The 19,218-nt window shown below is 37.6% G+C and overlaps 2 protein-coding genes and 1 long non-coding RNA gene across 4 annotated transcripts in view; 2 read left to right on the top strand and 1 right to left on the bottom strand.

Moving 5' to 3' along the window:
- Positions 1-1,276, top strand: part of LOC103702655 (transportin-1) — a 33,104-nt gene extending 31,828 nt beyond the window's left edge. For both annotated transcript variants that reach the window (XM_008785169.6, XM_088715053.2), the window contains 4 exons: positions 211-262; positions 338-406; positions 494-553; positions 633-1,276. In XM_008785169.6, coding sequence (XP_008783391.3) covers positions 211-262; positions 338-406; positions 494-553; positions 633-716 — 265 coding nt within the window. In that variant the 3' untranslated portion in view covers positions 717-1,276. The remainder of the gene's footprint in view (positions 1-210; positions 263-337; positions 407-493; positions 554-632) is intronic.
- A 738-nt stretch (positions 1,277-2,014) lies between these two features.
- Positions 2,015-4,048, bottom strand: LOC149768186 (uncharacterized). The gene is made up of 2 exons (XR_016399096.1): positions 3,760-4,048; positions 2,015-3,175 (listed from the first exon to the last, which is right to left on the bottom strand). It is a non-coding gene; the product is annotated as an uncharacterized LOC149768186 (long non-coding RNA).
- A 4,134-nt stretch (positions 4,049-8,182) lies between these two features.
- On the top strand, positions 8,183-19,127 carry LOC103702654 (putative magnesium transporter NIPA6). Its single transcript, XM_008785168.6, has 9 exons — positions 8,183-8,578; positions 8,675-8,731; positions 8,820-8,910; positions 9,027-9,187; positions 9,287-9,414; positions 9,515-9,652; positions 16,609-16,701; positions 16,780-16,897; positions 18,484-19,127. The coding sequence occupies exons 1-9, from the start codon at positions 8,398-8,400 to the stop codon at positions 18,612-18,614; spliced, it is 1,098 nt and encodes a 365-aa protein (XP_008783390.4). The 5' UTR covers positions 8,183-8,397; the 3' UTR covers positions 18,615-19,127.
- Positions 19,128-19,218: the final 91 nt, after the last annotated feature.

The following is a 19,218-nucleotide window of genomic DNA, read 5'->3' as shown; positions in this document are numbered from 1 at the left end:
GTTGCAGTTTTTAGATTCAAAATTTAGTCAACTATTTTTATGAGTATCCAAGCAAGGTTTGGAGGTTGAGTTGAGACTTGCACATGGATGCACAATATCTCTTGTTTCTTTATGGTGATGAAGGTTGACACTTGAACAGCTGTTTGACAAGCCACCATTGGCTTCCTTTTAGCTTTATTGGAAGCAACTAATAGAGATCCTTGATCACAGGATACGAGATGATTTTGAAAAAGAGGATGCATTTCGTGGTCTTTGTGCAACGGTACAACTTCTTTCTGCATATGTTAGTACAGCTATTCTAATAACTATACATGCTGATTTTTTGTGACTTACCTAGGTGAGAGCGAATCCATCAGGTGCTGTAGGATCGCTAGCCTATGTATGCAAAGCTATTGCTAGTTGGCATGTGAGAACTTTGTACCTCTTTTCTAGAGACATTTGATTCTCGAAACTTGAGATATCTTTTGGCTGATTTTTATTTTCACTCCCTCAGGAAATAAGGAGTGAAGATCTACACAATGAAGTCTGCCAGGTTTTGAATGGGTATAAACAGGTAGTGACTTATTTTAGCATATATCTTACTCTTTTTGGAAATTAAATTATGATTAAAATAATAAAATCATTTGCTGTAGATGCTTGCAAATGGAGGATGGGATCAGTGCGTGGCCACACTTGAACCTCCAGAGTTGCATAAATTGTCAAGATACCAAGTATGACGGTTCATCGGGACAAGCTCTCTTCTCTTGATGGTATCATATTTCCGTCTTGCATTTGAGATGGATGAAATAATGGACCCACGACGTCTGGATTGTCGAGCTTTAAGAGTGAGATTTGCCCCAAACTGTGTGATTTACCACTACAGTGGTATGGGAATAGTCATTGTTGGACGTGTACGACACTAAGGACAAAAGGCAAGTTGTGTTTATATGGGTCCAAGTGGTGCGGCCGATCGAAGACAGTTGGATCCCTTCCGTTATATGCTCATAGAATTATTAATTTGTATTGTTTCAGTGGGCTTGTTTTTGTCTGTAATTCCACTGATCCCCCCCTTGAAGGCATTCCTTGAGGTTTGAAAAGGTTTTGTAATGTAATTTTAGTCAATTGAGGTATATACGTATTGTCTTGGTTGTAGCCATTTTTCAACATTTATCGTATTCAAGTTTTGATGCTAGGTAAAGAGTATGTGGCAGAATTGGTCTCATGCAACTCTTTTACTTTGTAATTATTTTGTACTTGTTTTGAATCATTAAACCAAGTTTAAGGCAGATTCGATCCATAGCATTACGTTCAACTGTTAAGAATGCAAATATTTATATTATGGGATTGATTATGCTCTTGAAATGTCCTCCTCTCAAATTGGAACTTAGTAATCAATTAAAGATTCATCATGCTGATTATGATTATCCTTCTAAAATTCCTCGAAATCAAAAATCCTGTGTTTTGGTGTTTTTGGTCTATACAAGAAGTGGGTCTGTATAGATAAAATGGTATGAGATTATATTTTCCTATAATTTAAGTACTGACTTTTATTAATTTCTATCGTGACATGTTTCCTTGTCAATAATTAAGATTTGGATGCAAACTCAAGTTTATTCATTATAACTCCCAACCACCGCGACAATGATCGCTGCTTAAAAAAATTATCACGCAATGTAAACTCTATCTATCTTATCTATAAAATTTATTTACTATTTGAGTATATATTTTCAATGAAAAAAGAAAAAGTAACAGTTCAGTTTTCTATTTGATACAAAATTAAAGAAAAAAATTACAGTACATTTTCTGCATTTGGATGCTTTTAGAAGTTTACTATTTAAAATAAAAAATATAAATTTTATATATTTGTGTAAATTATATACAAATGTACTTATTTATAAAATTTTGCAGCATTGGAATATAAATCAATGTGATATAAAGAGTAGTACTGAATGTAAAACTTATACATATTTCTTATGAAAAATAGAAAAAATCAGTTATAATAATTTTATTATATATAATGTTTTCTTAATTTTAATTTTTATATTTTTTATTTACAATTGTCCATTTATTTTCTCGGTTGGGACTACAACTGGATAATGGTATTATATATAATAAAAATATATAATATGGTTTGATTTATTTTTTGACATATGGAGATTGTTCTTAGTTATCTGGGCATGTGAAATGCCATCCGACCCCATAAAGAACGACAACCAAGACAGTAAAATATCATATTGTAATGACTTCATAACTTGCCCAAGCCAGCATATATCTGAAGTAGGATCGTGCACACCAATCCCACTTAAAATATGATTTAAGTTCCACTCCAAATATTGCTCAAATAAAGTTTGAAAAGTACAACAAAACATAAGTAAATCGATTTATTCGCCATCAACTCCATTGGTCTTTCCTCACTAATTGAAACTTGAGAAAACATAATATTGCTGCGACTTGGATGCTCCAGGTTTATTGTAGATTAATAAATAGTTCTAAGAGTCAAGAAGTCAAGTAAATCATATATAATTTACCTTCCACTTGGTTTAATGTGCAGCTAACATGACTAAGTTAGATATTATGATCTAACAAATTGTATGATCCGCAACAAGGACATAGGTTAATTAATTATAAGATTCTGAGAACCATGGTTGCTCATGCTTTAATTGCCTTCTGGTTTCGTTGTAAGTGGTAACAGGAAGATATGAAGTTCGAAAACTAGTCTGCGAGTTGAGGTTTGGATTATGTTGTTCTAATGTCAGCGTTACTGAAATTCAATTAGTAGAAGAGAATTCCCAAAAAAAAAAATCAAATTATTCCCAAAAATGGTCGGAGAATTCCCAAAAAAAATCAAATTATTCTGCGAGTGCCTCAATAGAGAACCAAAATGGGAAAAAAATAGAGAAGAAAGCCATCCGATCAGCAGATGGCCAAGATTTGACGATTTCAAGAAGAATAAAAAAAGAATATTTTAATTCAAGAAGATTATCTGATCTCGTAAAGTTAAACAGCAAGTAAGACAAAAAAAAAACTTCCTGAAACGGAACAGTCAAAAAGGAGAGCATTGGAAAGATCTCACTGATTTGAATAGGGGAACCCGCCAAGAAAATCCACGGCCTTTCCCATGAGAGCAGACCTTCTCCAACCTATTTTCGATTTCTTGGGCTTGATGACGTCTGGTAGAATGGTATTGAGGAAGAGCCTGACATACAAGAGGGAGAGGATTTGATGAAGCGAGAAATGAAGCACAATGTTCCTGCTCATCATCTCTTTTTCATGCTGCCTTCTAATCTTGTAAATTCTATACATTCTTATCTTGTTCTTAATAAAACTTCGGGTGGCTTCTGCCTCCTTACCGTTAAATAATAATAAATAAAATATCTGATCTCAGGATCTAATCTCCAAAACCCCCAAAAGGAAAAGAAACGAAGTGCATCAATTAACCGATCAATCAGGAATCAAGTCTCAACATCTAGATTCGGAATCAAGAAAGGATGATCTCGAGATCTAGAGTCTGTATTAAATCAAGAAGCAACGTACTTCAACGATGAAGAAAGAACGACGACCCGAATGATCCGAATCAAGAAACAATCAAGAAAGAACAAACAAACGGAGTAGGAACGATGATCCGAAGAAAAGAAAAAAGAAAAACGGAGTAGGAACGATGATACGAATCAAGAAACAATGATCCAAATCAAGAAACAATGACAAGAAAGAACCAAAACAACTATCAAGCAAGAAGAATAAACGATGACGGTAAGAGATCAACCGATCGGAAGACCGCACCTCAAGCTCTCCTCGCTAATGCTTCTTTCTTCTCAGCAGTGGCTTTCCCCTTCTTCGCTTCTTGCTGAAGGCCTGCAATGGATCCCAGAAAGGTACCCCCATCCCTGCGATGATCGCCATCCAGAACAAAGCCATCTTTCCGAGATCCTTCAAGTTCCTCTCTCCGCCATCTGTGATAGAAGAGAAGAAGAAGAAGAAGAAGAAATGAGAGAAGAAAAGGAGATCAGGACTCAGGAGAAGGGAAGGGGACTCTCCAGCCTCGCTCTGGCTCTCTCGCGCTCAAGACCCCTCCGGTTCTAGCGAAGGCCTTTTTATAGGCGAGACACAGAGCAGGAGAAGCGCGCTGGCCGGGGGCGGTCATAACGAAATTTGCTTTTTCCCTGTGTAAAATTTTAATCAAAGCCTCAACAATTGAAGAAAGTAAAATTACCAAAATAGGAATATAGGATACTTCGGTGCACTAATAGTAAAAATTTTGAATTAGATTTTTTTTTTTTTTTTTGGGCTAAAGTGGATGATTCATCCGGTTCTAAGACGAAAACATCTAATAAAATCAGAAAACAACTAGTCCAGGAGCGCCCAAGACAACTTTCTCCTTCTAACTTACAGGGTACCTCCAGAGTGACTAGCTATATACGAGGCCATCCAGTCTGCGGCTCCGTTAGTCTCTCTGAATACGTATGGGGCCTGAAAGACCACACGACCACCGATCATAGTCCGGATGTCTCGAAGCAGGGGGTGGCACCTTCCTGCGCCGCTGTGCCCATGTTATGTGATGCTTCCGTCAACAAGATATTAAAAAATTAAAATATCCATATCTTTATGATTGAGAATGGTTCAATAATTTTTTTTAAAGATGACGGTATATAAATATAACGAGGGCAGAATTGAGGAGGTCTTTTAATAATTTTTCTTTTAAGCTTCACCATGTTGCAGTGGGCATTAACCTCTGATCATCTTATGCACCATGGCTAAGCCCGAATTTTATGTCACACTTACATCCCATGTTGGGTATCAATCTCATAAGGCTAGTTATCAAATACTTGCACATGCCATCAATACTTTGAACATAATCATAACCAAGTAATAAATGTTATACAGATAGAATAAATAACTCCATTAAAATATACAAGTATGAAAATTTAATTTGATTCAACATAAGTCCCTCTATGAAAATCATGAAGACATTTTCATCATAATAGCTCATGTTTCATGTAACATAATTGCATATACAAGGTATCAATGCCTGCTAGAAGAAGAGAGCATGTTGGATACTTCCTCTTTGCATGCAAACTTCTCATCCCACTTCCAAAGTACAACATTTCAGGACCTAATACTATATCTAAGTGGAGTGACAATTAACTTGAATTCAGGGCTTCCAAATCTATCCTTTCTTTACCTCCCTTCTAAATTATTACTTGAAGATTTCTAGATTCAAAACAGAACATCCTCATTACATTCTCCCCAAAAACTACACCAACATGTTGAATCTAAGCAAAATTATTTATCTTGCGAGTAAATCAAAAGTATCGGTCCCATCAATTTTAAAATTTCTTCTAAAATTTTAGTATTTATCATAATTCATCATGGTTGTTCCGAAAATAGAAACCCTAATTCTAACATCATCATTGGGTTGACCTAACGAAAGTACCTGAAAACTCGGTTGGTCTGGTCAAACCAAAATTCATCTGATCATGTTCGCACTAGGATATAGGGGTTTCGAAAGAGATCAGGGGTGATTATTTCTAACAATATCTGAAAGGGACAAGCTGGGGGCTGGCGTGCTGCCCGCTGACCATAGGTCAGAGCCTTTCACTAGGATCAATCCAAAATCACAGAGAGAGGTACCATATTAGATCTAACATCTTTATAGAGAGTAGAGAAAGAAAGTCTGGTGGAGAGAAATATAAGAGAGAAAGGATGGGGAAGACAGAGAAAGAGAAAGAACTGGGCCTCTCTCTTTAGCCAAGGAATAGGAAAGGAAAGATAAAGGAGTGGTTGTGGTGGTGCCTAGGTCAGGAGAGCAACGGCCGACCAACAGGCGGCCGACAGTGATTGGCGGTCGGCAGTGCCCAAACCCATCAAAAATAGGGATTCCAACCCCTTAAACCATGAAATAGAGGTATCCGACAGCCGAAAACTTTGACCATGGCCATGAGCCACCGCGGGCAATTAAGAGAAAACCTCGGTGACGAGCACCGGCAGCGGAAATAGCCGAAACCGGAAGAAAAATGGGTCGCTACTCAAAATAGGGGAAACATGGATTTGCCCCTTCTCATCCAAAATCTAGCAAGCCCCAATCGACATTGGGGTTCCCAAGGATTCGGAAGAAAGAGGAGAGGAGTAGCTCAAGGGGGGCAGGTCCTTACTTGGTTTCCGGCGAGGATTGATCGCGGCAATGGTGTAAAGGTGATCGATGCTCGAAAAGAAAAATCAAGGAAAACACCGGCAATGAGCTCTGATCGAGGTCGGTTCTCCAGTGAGGATGAGAGAGGAGTCGAGAAAGACCTCTAAATAGGCCTGGGTGCGACTGGAAACCGACCTAGAGTCGGGTTCTGTTCGATGATTTTAGGGAGGAAGAAAATCCCAATCGAGAGTCTCTTCCCAACTCGCACGTGCATAGCATGTGTCAAATTTTTTTTTTTTCATTTTAGGCCAAGAGACTGGCCAGTCAAGTGGACCGAGCCCAGTTTGCTGGGTTTTACAATAAGCAATTGACCTCCAGTATTAAAATCTATCATCTTGGTCCAGCTGTTAGCTTGGCAAACAACCTATGTTGGGCAAAATCTTCTCATGGCAAAGGCAATTTAACCCTTCCGCACAAGTGAGCATAAGGTTCCGATAATTCCATCACGTGCGAGACCGTTACTGCATGTCTCTTGGTTGTTACTCCATGTTGGTAAGTTGTTACAACACAATCATGAATTTGTTAGGATTCAATCCTAGAAGATTCGGAATCTTGGCTATATATAAACCTAGAGACCCTCTATAAAAGGTAATCAATCAATCAATCCCTCTCCGTCCAAGTGAGCATATGGTTCTAGCAATTCCATCACATATCAGATAGTTATGGTATGTATGTTGGTTGTTATTCCACGTTGGCAAGTTGTTATAACACAATCCCAAGTTTATTAAGGTTCAATCCTAGAAGATTCTGAACAAACCTAGAGATCCTCCATAAAAGGCAATCAATCAATCGATGAAGCATCCTCAAATACCAGTATTACTATAATTATTCACTCTATTTTTTTATTTTTTTATTTTTTATAAAAAAATTCGAACTCTGTTGGAACCATTCTAGTAAGCTCTCCGAAAAATATGTCTATGGAAACAGCGCGCATCATCATTCGGGGATCGGAGGCAACAGGGGGACATCCAGAGTAGCAGCTTGAGCTTTTAGATCCCCACCGATTTCTCCATTATTTTTTTTGGGTGCTTTCTGGTGCCTCTTATCTCTCCATGACGCTGCCCACTTCCTAGTCCACATCAGCCACATTACCGCCCTTCGATCGCGGTCTCCGGCTCCCAACAAGCGTTTTAAACCCGGAGAGGGACTCCAAGATCCGTTACCGGTGAGACGGTAACTTTGGTAGGCTACAAACCCCGGCGGGGCCACCCGCGGCAATCCCAACGCCGTGGGACGCGCTGTCCGCGTCCACGTGATGGACTGGCAGTTAGGCTGCCAAAACGGAACTCCTATTAAACTATTATAAAAAGTAGTTTTATTTTTGATAAAATAAGTAAAAAATCTGAATATCCTTCTAAATATCAAATTTTGCATGAATAATCTTTCAAAATTAATAATTACATGTTTAACTTCGTAAAAATCTGTTATTTTACATATATCCCTAATATAATATAACGATTATTCTAACGGTGTTCAAAAAATTATATTTATATTAATTAAAAATAAAACAAGATCCAAAAATGCCGGCATAAAATTAAAAACTGCTTGGACACCACAATAAAAATGCTTCGTTTATATTCATTAAATTTGATGAAAAATAAATTTTTGCTTTGAGGAACGCTCGGACATATATTTAGCTCAACATTAATTATTTACTGTATATATTTTGAGTACTTGATTGAGAAATTCAAATAATATTTTTCAGCTAATCATTTTGGTTGAGATTCTGAATTGTTACAAATGATATCAAAACGGACTCAGCCATAATTTATATGGATAAAAAATACTACCGCACGAATCTATTTACATCTAAGGCACCAAAGCCTTGTAAATTGATCTATATTTTTAATTTTATTTGCTTATGTAATAATACAAGTCACAAAATAAAAATTTAAATATTTATAGTAAGAATATTTCTGATCTTAAACCATAAATTAACGCAACATATAATGATAAAATAAGCAAAAAAAGTCTTCCATATATATTATTAGCTTTCTCCCTAAGGTTATTTATCATGTTCTCTATAGCAATAAGAACACCAACTACCATTTTCCAACCTCTTACTGTGGGATCTGTCTCTCTTAGGATCTCCAGTCAATACCTTTCTCGGTTCTTTTTTTGTATTTTCGATTACTAATAAATATTCTGTTGGGCGCTCCCGCCTGCCTTCCGCGCTCGATGAGATCCACCTGGCTGGGCTTCTAGATGAACTGCCGTCCGCCGCCCCACCGATGGACCGCTCTCCGACCAACGGCGGCCTGCCGCCGGCCGGGTCCTCCTCCTCCTCCTCCCTCTTCTCCGACAACCTCAAGGGCCTCCTCCTCGCCGTCGTCTCCAGCGCCTTCATCGGCGCCAGCTTCATCTTCAAGAAGAAGGGACTCAGGCGCGCCGGTGCCGAAGGTGCCCGTGCCGGTACGTTTCTTCCTCCCCTGAATCCTTACCCTAACCTTGATATCATCTCAATCACCGTGCTGAGGAAAAGAGTTTCTTTTTTGTTCGATTCTTAAGGCTTAGGTGGGTACGGGTATCTCCTGGAGCCACTCTGGTGGGTCGGAATGATCACCAGTGAGTTCTATTCTCTTCGATTCCATCTAATGAAAACACTCTTTTGACGATCCTATCATAAAACTCAGAGAAGTTTGAATCTTGGCAGTGGTTGTTGGAGAAATTTCCAATTTTGTGGCCTATATGTTTGCCCCCGCGCTTCTGGTGACGCCGCTAGGGGCTTTGAGCATCATAGTCAGGTAGGGAATGAGAAAATTTAGGGGAATACTGGACGCCCTATTTGACCTGTGGTTCAATTTTGGATTTTTATTTGTTCTCTTGAGACGAGCTTTGATTGGGAATATCGGTTGGGCAGTGCTGTTTTGGCTCATTTCATTCTCAAGGAGAAACTCCAGAGGATGGGTGTGTTAGGCTGTGTGCTTTGTATCGCGGGGTCCACGGTGATCGTGCTTCATGCCCCGGAGGAGAAGACCCCAAGCTCCGTGGAGCAGATTTGGGATCTGGCAACTCAGCCAGGTATAATTTTTTTGATCCTTGTCATTAGGGTTTTCCTTGTCTCCTTGCTGTCTGTTGTCTCTGACGCATGGTTTGGAATCATTTCTATTCTTCCTCCAGCCTTTCTTTTGTATACAGTTTCGGTAGTGGCAGTGTCGCTGGTTCTTATGTTGCATTGCTCTCCGCGGTATGGGCAGACAAATATAATGGTGTACTTGAGCATATGTTCCACGATTGGATCTTTGACGGTAATTGTTGTCGGCTTTGGGTAATGTTGGAATATTTCTCATGTCCTGCTCGTGTGATTGCTGAAGTGTGTGATCTTCATGCATGTCTCTTGTTGGTTAGGTGATGAGTATAAAAGCCATAGGAATTGCCATTAAGCTTACCATTGAAGGCATCAACCAGGCTGGTTATTTTCAGACATGGGTGTTTACTATGGTTGCAATCACCTGCATCATTATTCAGTTAATTTACTTGAACAAGGTGAGGCCTGAATCAGTAATTGCAGTTTCTAACCAGCTCAAATCGGTGTTTATGCTTTTGTTATCTTATCAGAAAATAACTGGGATATCATACTCTTTCTTCATTAAGTTAATTTGCAAACAACGAGTTGATTTTAACATTACTCACGATGGTGAGTCAAGATTTTTTGGACATTAACAATGCTGTTCGGTGTGGACTGACTATGGATTATGCATACAAAACATCAAATAGTAGCACTGCAATTCCCTATTGTACCTTGTAATTTGCTTGAACATTGTCGGAACCTTGGAAACCATGGAAAGTGTGTTAATTGTGCCATTTGCTTAAGCTGCAATTCGAAATACTATAACTAAAAAGCTCGTATTTTCTGCACAATCTTCGCAAAGCTAATTTCTTAGTACAAGCGAACATACAAAATCTCCCCCAACAAATTTTCAGGTGATCTTGGTTCTTCCTATCATCTTTAGAGGACCTTCCTTAAGATCCTAAGCCACTCTTTCTCAGACCTCGTATAAATTTTGCTGTCAATGGTCATCTCATTCGAGTCAATTTCACCTCAACTCGTAAATTTCGTATAGTATACTTAATTATGATTCAACTATTTCAATTCCATCATGCATCTTCAACATCATAAGCTTGCATATGTTTGTCTTATGTGTTTGTATCATCTTTCGTACTTGATATTCTCACCCACACAATGCTGCTATAGGTTGTCGTAGTAGCTTTTTTTTTAAAAAAAAAGAAAAAAGAAAGGGATAAGTAATAATAGGACATATCTGATAAACACTGCAAAAGCATCTACAGTTTGTTATAAAACTTCCCACCATTCTCATTTACAATTGAAGTTGACTAAAATACTTATTCAGGTTCACCTCTTAGTTACAGTTCTGCTTTGGGCTTTGTTCTTAATAAATTTTATCTGCGGATTGTATATTAGTTTTGGTAAATAGAGAATCAAAGGTTCCACCATAAGCTCTGTTTGATATTCAACCAAATTTGCAAGTCATTATTGGCTTTACAACATTTGTAAGGAGGATGGACTTGAAGTTGTCCACTACCACATCCAAAAGCTTGTTGTTGCAATTGTATCTCAACCTTCTTATTGTCATGCTGCATATATCCTCAATCCTGTTAATACATCCTTAAGAGTATCTCTATGTGCCCTCAGAATTAAGCCTGTGGGACTTGGACATAAACTTTTTTACATTGGTAACAATATATTCAATATCTTTGTTAGAGTTGTTCATCAAGTTGATTGATCATAATGGAGATGTCGACCTTTCTTAGCATGGATCAAGTCATCGAAGACCATTATTTATTTTGACCTTTTGCTATAGCATGAACCATGGATCATAATTTGTCGTGTGAATATTTGTGGTTTAAATCTTCTTGGAAAAAAGGTTGTAGGGGATGGATGAGATATATGCCAAATAGATCACTTTTATTTCCAGGGATCTTGCCTATTACTGGAACAAAATGAACTTCATACATTAATTATGTTACCAACTTCATTATAAAAAGCAGGCTGTAGAATGCTGAAAATTTAAGAAATTTAGGAATAGCAAAGGTTGGAATGTTGATGTGGACCATTAATAACTTGATAGAGTGGAACTAGGAAGGATTACATTAGTGGAAGGCTATGTTTGGCACTGATGGATTCTAAAGTGAGGCTAACCATTTGAATGCTTTAGGCATTTGCAGCTTAGTAACCCTCGATGGAAGAGAGCTTTGTCTTAATTATATGTCAAGTATGTTTATCCTTTTTGTTACAAAGGTTCAATTGTTTGAAAATAAGAGGGGAGGCCAAAGATGCAATGCAAGCAGCGAGAAATGATTTAGAGAATCTTTCTGTTATGCTTACTAACTGTGTGATACTGAAGCTTAAGTTGTTAAGGAATAGGTCGACAATATTAGCCTAGACTACGGATATGGTGAATAATTGGATTGAGATGATGACCTGGTCAATTAAATAAATATTGACTTGGAAGGGATTTGAACTCTCGACATCCAGCAACCTTAACATTGATACCATGTTAACCAACCTCTGAACCCAAAAGCTTAAATTGTTAGTGAATAGGCGAGCAATGTATCTCAGGTCTAACATGTTTAGAGGGCTTGCACATAAGCTTTGGTTGTAAACATCAACATAAAAGAATTTTAGACTTTACATCTCAAATGTTATTAAATTTATTGTGACTTGCATCAATCTGAGTCTTCGTGATGGAAAATTCAGTGTACTTGTGCATTGTGTTGCTTGTTGATGTTTATCCATGAAACAGATTTTTGTTTGCATGGCTATGTTATTTTACTGATCTTCTTTTTAGGTTAAACATTTCTCATGTATCTTAGTATGTAACTCCAGGTTTTTAGAGTTTTTTAACATGTCATAGTCAATATCAGATTGTGTTGTTGATGCTCGGTTTGACATAAGATTTTACATGCATGAAGTTTCATGCTCAAATAACTTTTTTGTCCTGTGATATGGATATATGATTTTTAAGATGAGTCAAAGATGTGTAATGGATATCAATTGATGATTCTAGTGGCACAAAGATAACAAGGTTAGAGGTAAAAAAAATTTACGGTTTTCCAAGTGCACTTTTGTATATGTGTTGCCATTCGATGCTCACTAAAATTCAGTAAAGTTATGCATGTTTGTAAACTTAACGGTATACATTCCTTATATAGTTATGCAAGCCTTCATAAAAGGGATCATGTGTGTGTAAAAGAGAAAGAGGGTGTTGGTGTTAGAAACATGGACATAATTATTATGGATCTTCCTGACAAGTGGCTTTGGCAATTTGACAATGGAGTGGAATAAGCTATATTAACTTAGTGGCGGTATGGGTTTTTAACTGACTGATGGATGGCACCATCTGCCATATTATAACATGAAAATCTGTGCCTTTTGTTGTGTGTATGGATGTGGCTACAGACATCATCTCAATCAGGAAAACAGATTGGGAGATGATGTGTCTCCCTCCTCTCTTCAGACACATACATGAACTCAAAAAGGAAAGGGATCTTAGAGACATAGCCTTAGAGAGATCTTGGAGATTGTCTTCTCTGCATAAATGTAATGGATACGAAATCTCAAATTGGAAAGAAACATGGGAGATAGAGCACTTCCCTCCTCTCAAACATGTGCATGCATGTGCCACATTTTAGTTAATTCTCTAGTAAGTCATATCTATGAGACTTTCGAAAAGTCTAGAGTTGACTGGGTAGTTTTCTTGAATCATTTTTGAGACTAGCTAAAGAATCAAATTTTGGACTTGTTATAAATTGATGTCTGTCACCAATTACTTCTCCAAGCTTAGCCTGCCTTTTGCTATCAGGTTAAAGTTGGTGACAATATGACAATCAATGGATATTATATAGGCTTTGTTGTTAAATCTTATGACTCATTATTCGGATCTTATGATCTGGATCAGAATGGCCCTAAACAATTTGGATCCCATCCTTGGGTTAGGATCGTTGTAGGATCACAAGATTTAGGTCCATGTTGGACTATACATTCCTTTCTAGCATAGATCCAGCTTGATTATGCTAACTATATATTACATCATTGGTAGGTCTATTCTCTATAATTTATGTGACTGTGGTTTTTAAATTGCTTATCACCAATAAGTATTGGCAATAAAATTATTAAGTCTGTTATCGAAGTTCATAAGTTAAAAATAAGATGCAGGTATGTGTAATTTTACAACCATATGTTAAATACCTGTCCATGTTTTCTAAAACATTCTACCTAAAGGGATAACTAAACTGATTAAAAAAATATATAAATTTCTTGAATAACCAAACAAAACATTTGTTTCATTAGACATGCTATAGATGGGCCTATATTGGTCAAAAGTAGAGTTTTTGTGCTACAGCTTTTTATTCTCCATTCATTTGCTTTATAGTTGCCTCATACTCCAATTTTCATATTTTTTTATATTTTAAAAGTTCTAAAAGAAATCAGAAAAATCTGATGATCAACGATCTGATCCGGTCTAGTTCCCTATATGGTTACGACTCAATCCCGATGTTAACAACATTGCATGTGGGTGTGACCTTTCAAGGATGAGAGACATGATCACCATGCTCTTTCACTAGAGTTTGCACTGTGACAAGTAATAAGGACTTCTAGATTCGGAAATGAAATGCAGAAGGTCATGCATGGTGAGATCATTCTACATCTTCCCGTAATGTGGTGCCAGGGGCGGCTCAATACATTCTGGGGCCCAAGGCGAATCCAATGAATGAGGCCTTTTGTTTTTAATAATAATTTTTTTAATAATATTTTTTTAATAAATATAAAATACTTAAAAAAATATATGAAAATAGATAGCTATCAAGTACACTATTTCAACCATGAATCTAACAAAGATAGACAAGAAGCCTTTTCAATTTAATATAATTCTTGAATGGAAGCACATAAAAGTAATTATTCTAAATGAAGGGCCATGAAACTGATTAAATAACTGAGATAATACTTGGAAATACTGTTTACCATGTCAAGCAAGAGCCGGATAGGAAAAGGTCATCCCATGGCACTTCATGGTCAAGGTAAGGAAAGAATTTGTCCATAAAGAAATCTCTCAATAAGAGAAAGTAGGGTCATTATGGGAAATTCACTCCATCAAATTAATAAAAATCCCATCCCACCATCTCCCCTTCAAGTGAGTACCCAAGCAGCAACTGCAACATCACGGCACAGCAGCCATTCAACCCCCTCCCTCCTTTTCTCTCTCTACCACCCAAGAGGGGAGAAGAAACCGAGAGGAGAAAACTAAAAGAATCTCCACCCTCCAAGACGTCCATCTCCAATCCCCCTATCTTTCTTCCGGATGGCCCAGCTGGATCAGGAGTAGTGTGAGGGAAGGAAAACCAAGACCAAAACCAAAAAAGAGAAGGGATGAAAGGTAAGAGTGGCTTCAGGCGTCTATCAAGCCAACCAAATCCCTCCTCTCTCTCTCTCTCTCTCCCCCCCCCAACCCAAAACAAAACTACTGTCCCCAACTTCCAAATTGCCCCTCTGCAGGCCAGGAAACTCTCCACCGATGGAGGGGAGAAGATTCTTAGCCAGCTCCTGATCCCGTTTATATGGGGCCTTTGCTTCCTTTTAGTCAGCCTCCCGGGGCCTTCCTTTGGCCCGGGGCCTTAGGCGACCGCCTCAGTCGCCTAAGGCTCGGGCCGGCCTTGTGTGGTGCCCTCATAATAATAATAGGCAAGGAAGGTATGCTGCATATGTAATCCTTTCAATGGATACTGTTGCTTATTATCAAAAACTACAATTAATGTGGATTCTTCCAACCCAATATTTTGTGTGAAAGATTCAATAAAATGTTGCACCACTTATTCTTATAGTTCACTTTTTCCTTTTAGCAAATACAGTTCAATATCTAGCAATCCAATCAGGCAGCATAGGTCGGTATGGTTGAATTTGTTTTTTCTAGACTGGATTAGTTATCGGCCTGGTCCATGTGTGGGATGCACAAGAAATGAATATTGCATGACTTGAGTGGTTTTGCCCTCAAAATCAATACATGTTATCTTAATAAGCCATCTATAAGTGAATTGGCTGGGTTAGGAGTTGGCTAACCAAATTGGCAGCAACTTTATTAAGTTGAGAAGATATGATGAATATACATGCTAAAATATGAACCTAAATCAAAAGCGTGGCCGGGTATAACTACAACTAGATATCTAGAGTTATACATAATATGACCCATACGTCAACTTTACCTTGCAAGCTTAATCCCATCTATGTGGGCTGACTTTGTTGATCATGGTAAATTTATTGAAGTTTGAGACTTGTGTACTGTTGGTTTGTAACTTGATTCTCATCCACTGTCCAACCTCATTAATCAGGGATCTATCCTTCATAGCTTCTAGGCTTGGCATGGATATAAAATAAAGAGAATTAGATTTTGATACAAGGGGTCCGCATTCATTTCTAAGGCACATATCTTGTGTTTAGATCAAGGAATACTGAACTGAGCTGTACCGGCCGGTTCAGCCTGAACCGAGCCGATTCGGTCTCTGACCGGGTTGGTTCGGTAGGGGCTAGAACTGATTGGATTTGGTTGGAATCGGCCAGAACCTGCCAGAATTTGACGGAATTGGACGGTTCCATCCGGTTCGGTTCGATCCGAACCGTACCGGTCGGCTGGTACGGGTCTCGGTACCGGTTCGACAAACCTTGGTTTAGATCAACTTTATTGCCGTTTTAGTTTGGCATTTTGTTTGGTCTTTGGATCAAACAATATTGTTTGTTATGCTATTGTATTGTCCAATATTTATTAGGTAGAAGTTATCATTTAGTTATTTAAATTGATTATCTTAATGTGTTCTCTTAAAAAAAGAACAGTCTTGATGCGGCAAACTTTTGTTGGAATGTTCCTGTTTTGCTTTCTTACTACATATTTGGTCTCCATGGAATGGTCTATCGGGTAGTTGCTTTCATATCTTCAGAGCATTTGATTAAGTCCAATTATCATGATAATTTTGTAAGAAGCTTTCTATATCTTGGAAAGCTTTTTCTGTTGTTTGGCCATCTAGTTCTCCTACTGCATATTTAATGTCAGAGGAATGGCCTATCAAGTTGCTGGTTTTTTATCTTCAGAACATTTTATGTAGTTCAAGTATCATGGTTCGTGGTTACCTTTTCAAAGCTTCCTCAATGTTGGAAAGCTTTATTTGTTGTTTAAATAGTAAAGATACCCTGTATACTTACTTTTTGTTCACCTTTGTGTCTTGCTGAAAATTTATGTCATTGCTTATTGGACATTATTTTTTTTCTCCTCTGATATGATTATCTTATTGCATAATGAACAAGATTATGATGTTGAAGAGACTTAATTAAGACAATGCTTTTGTCGTTTTTTAGTTTTTATTTGACTCTTGTGATATCAAAAGATTCAAAATGCAGATTTATAATTGCTCCATATTTATTGTCATTCTTTCAGGCATTGGATACTTTCAACACTGCAGTTGTTTCACCCATCTACTATGCCATGTTCACCACTCTTACTATATTTGCAAGTGCCATTATGTTCAAGGTATAAAAACTGTAAATTTTATGCACTATGGCTTATTTTTCTGGTTAACAAGCATTAATCTGCTTTGCAACTATGTAGGATTGGTCTGGACAGAGTGCAAGCAATATAGCATCAGAAATTTGCGGGATTATTACAGTACTTTCAGGAACAACTGTATTACATTCTACAAGAGAACCAGATCCACCTTCCTCTACAGGTATATGCATGCTGTTGTTGGTTGGCACACTATAGTAGGCTGCAAGATAGTATGTCTTGGAAGTTGGAACCTTATGTCATTCGCTGTTGTTTACTGAGATTTTAGCTCCTTACCTATTTCCGGACCATGGGATTCTTGTTTGAGTAGCTACTAATTTGCAGGTGTAGGGAATGCACAGCTACCTGTAAAGCACCACCTGAAGCCTTCATGCTCACTATGTGGAAACCATGACTTGTAAAAATAAATCAGCACTTTGTGTTTTTTTGGTAGATCTAAAAAGCCATTTTCTTAAAAAGCCATTTTGAAAAGCCCAATTTCTTATATAATAAGGATTTCCAATACAAACCAAACTATAAAGTATATTTATGTGGAATACGTCTATCACTCCAACTCATATGTAAGGACTTCAATTTCCATTCACTGTATTGTGCATATGATTCCATTAAGGTCTAGTTTTATTTTTAGCAATTAACATGAGATGACACAGAATGATGTTCTTAATTTTTACGGACTAACATGGATTAATCTTCTATATGTTGTCTCAGCATGCTAAGCCAAATTGAGTCTTCTTTCTAAAGACGTTGCACAATCAAATACTTATTTGTGATTCCCTACCATTATTATGAGAATATATGAAATTAGAAGTACATTAAGTTGAAATTAAAAAAATTGGCTTCTATCCAAATATGTGGAATTTCCATGCACTCTTTTCTGATCTTGTTTGATATTTGAACATTTTGAGATTTATCACAGTAGAACTGGTTTTGCAATATCTTAGATCAACATCCTTTTGTCTTTATCTTGTTGATACCGTGCATGTTTGAATTCTTTATCTGTGTGTGTTGATTGGATTCAAGACCAAATTTGATCAGTTCAAATTTGAAGATGGGTGTTCCAAAATGGAACATTGAAATGTGAGCTACTATGCCTCCAATGCCTATAAACCTATAATTTTTTTTTTTTTGGAGACTAGTTGCCAAAGCATCAAATTGTCCCAACGTGGACATAACAAATACAGCTAATGTCCTAAAATGCATAATAAAGTATATAAGTTGAGAATGCAAATTGTCAATCTTCATCTAGGCATCTTAAAACACATGCAAGCCAAATTTAGTTATTTTGGATGTTTCTAACCAATGTATATCAAACCAGAACATAATTTCATGTTTCTGTTATTTGAACTGCCCATTTGAGATGGATTGATGCATAGGCAAGGGGTTTCCAAAATAAATTACTTTTGGTTTGTAAATGGTTTACAAGTCATAGCCGACATTCAACCATTTGGATCTTTATTGGCAAACACAATCTATAGATTTGACCTAATCAAATTGGTCTCTTATTTGGTTGGATTTTACGCGTAGTCTACTACAAACACATGTAAGCAAGTGCAGTTTGGTCATGCTTGTGAGCAATTATATACCGGAACATACCAAGTTTGCGGATGGATCATGAGGTCTATACCTGATACATGCTCAAATGGCTTATATGTTAGTTCTTTTGCAAAAAAATGTGTAATTTTCCATACTTTAAAAGGTTTTTTATTGACCATAATCAAGCTCCTGTGACTGGTGCCTGCAAATATGCAGATTTGTATACACCACTTTCGCCTAAAATATTCTGGCACATCCAAGGCAATGGAGAACGAGGAAAGCACAAGGATGATGATTTGTTATCTGGTGAGTTCTTCACTGTGGTGCGGCAAGACTACTTCACCTAGAAGGCCCAGGATGGTGGCTTGCTCTATGCTGAACTCATTGCTGCGGTGCCTGTGCCACAGAGACCTGGTTTCCCTTGGATTTTTTGAGGGCCCTTCTTATCAGTCACTGAAATCTGCCTCACCCTTCATTGGATCAAAGTGGTATTGAAAGTTTTGTAGGTTGAACAAATGCTTAGTGATTGAAGAAGCTACTTGGATTCTTCCTTTGTTATAGCCATCTTTGTCTGCGTCACTGCGACGTCTTATGGTTCTGCCTTTTGTTTCTGTTAGTCGTTTGCCGAAGTCCTTGCGATGTATTATTACTAGGGCCGAATTCCCTTTTTGGTCTGTCGTCTGATTGGTAGTGCCTGGGCTGCGTGTGTTGGTCTAACCATGGAATTAACTAGGGAGAAGAATGATCTTGATTGTAATTTTCTTTCTGTGATTTGATGTACTAGCTATCGTACAGTCACCATTTTATAGCCTTTGGAGTTTTTGGAATTGAATAACTGGTAATTGTTGATCATGGACAAATGAAAAGGTGATACAAAGAAAAGGATATATGCTTACCAGCATCATCCATGTTGTTGTCGTCGCTTTTACCATACTACAGCCAAACCTACCA

This window comes from Phoenix dactylifera, chromosome 2, assembly GCF_051530095.1.
Source record: "Phoenix dactylifera cultivar Ajwa chromosome 2, Ajwa_hap1_PhDact_Kaust_v1.1, whole genome shotgun sequence".
Classification (NCBI taxonomy): Eukaryota; Viridiplantae; Streptophyta; class Magnoliopsida; order Arecales; family Arecaceae; genus Phoenix; species Phoenix dactylifera.
The sequence above is the reverse complement of the archived record's forward strand: the minus strand, read 5'-3'. Positions and strand labels throughout refer to the sequence as shown.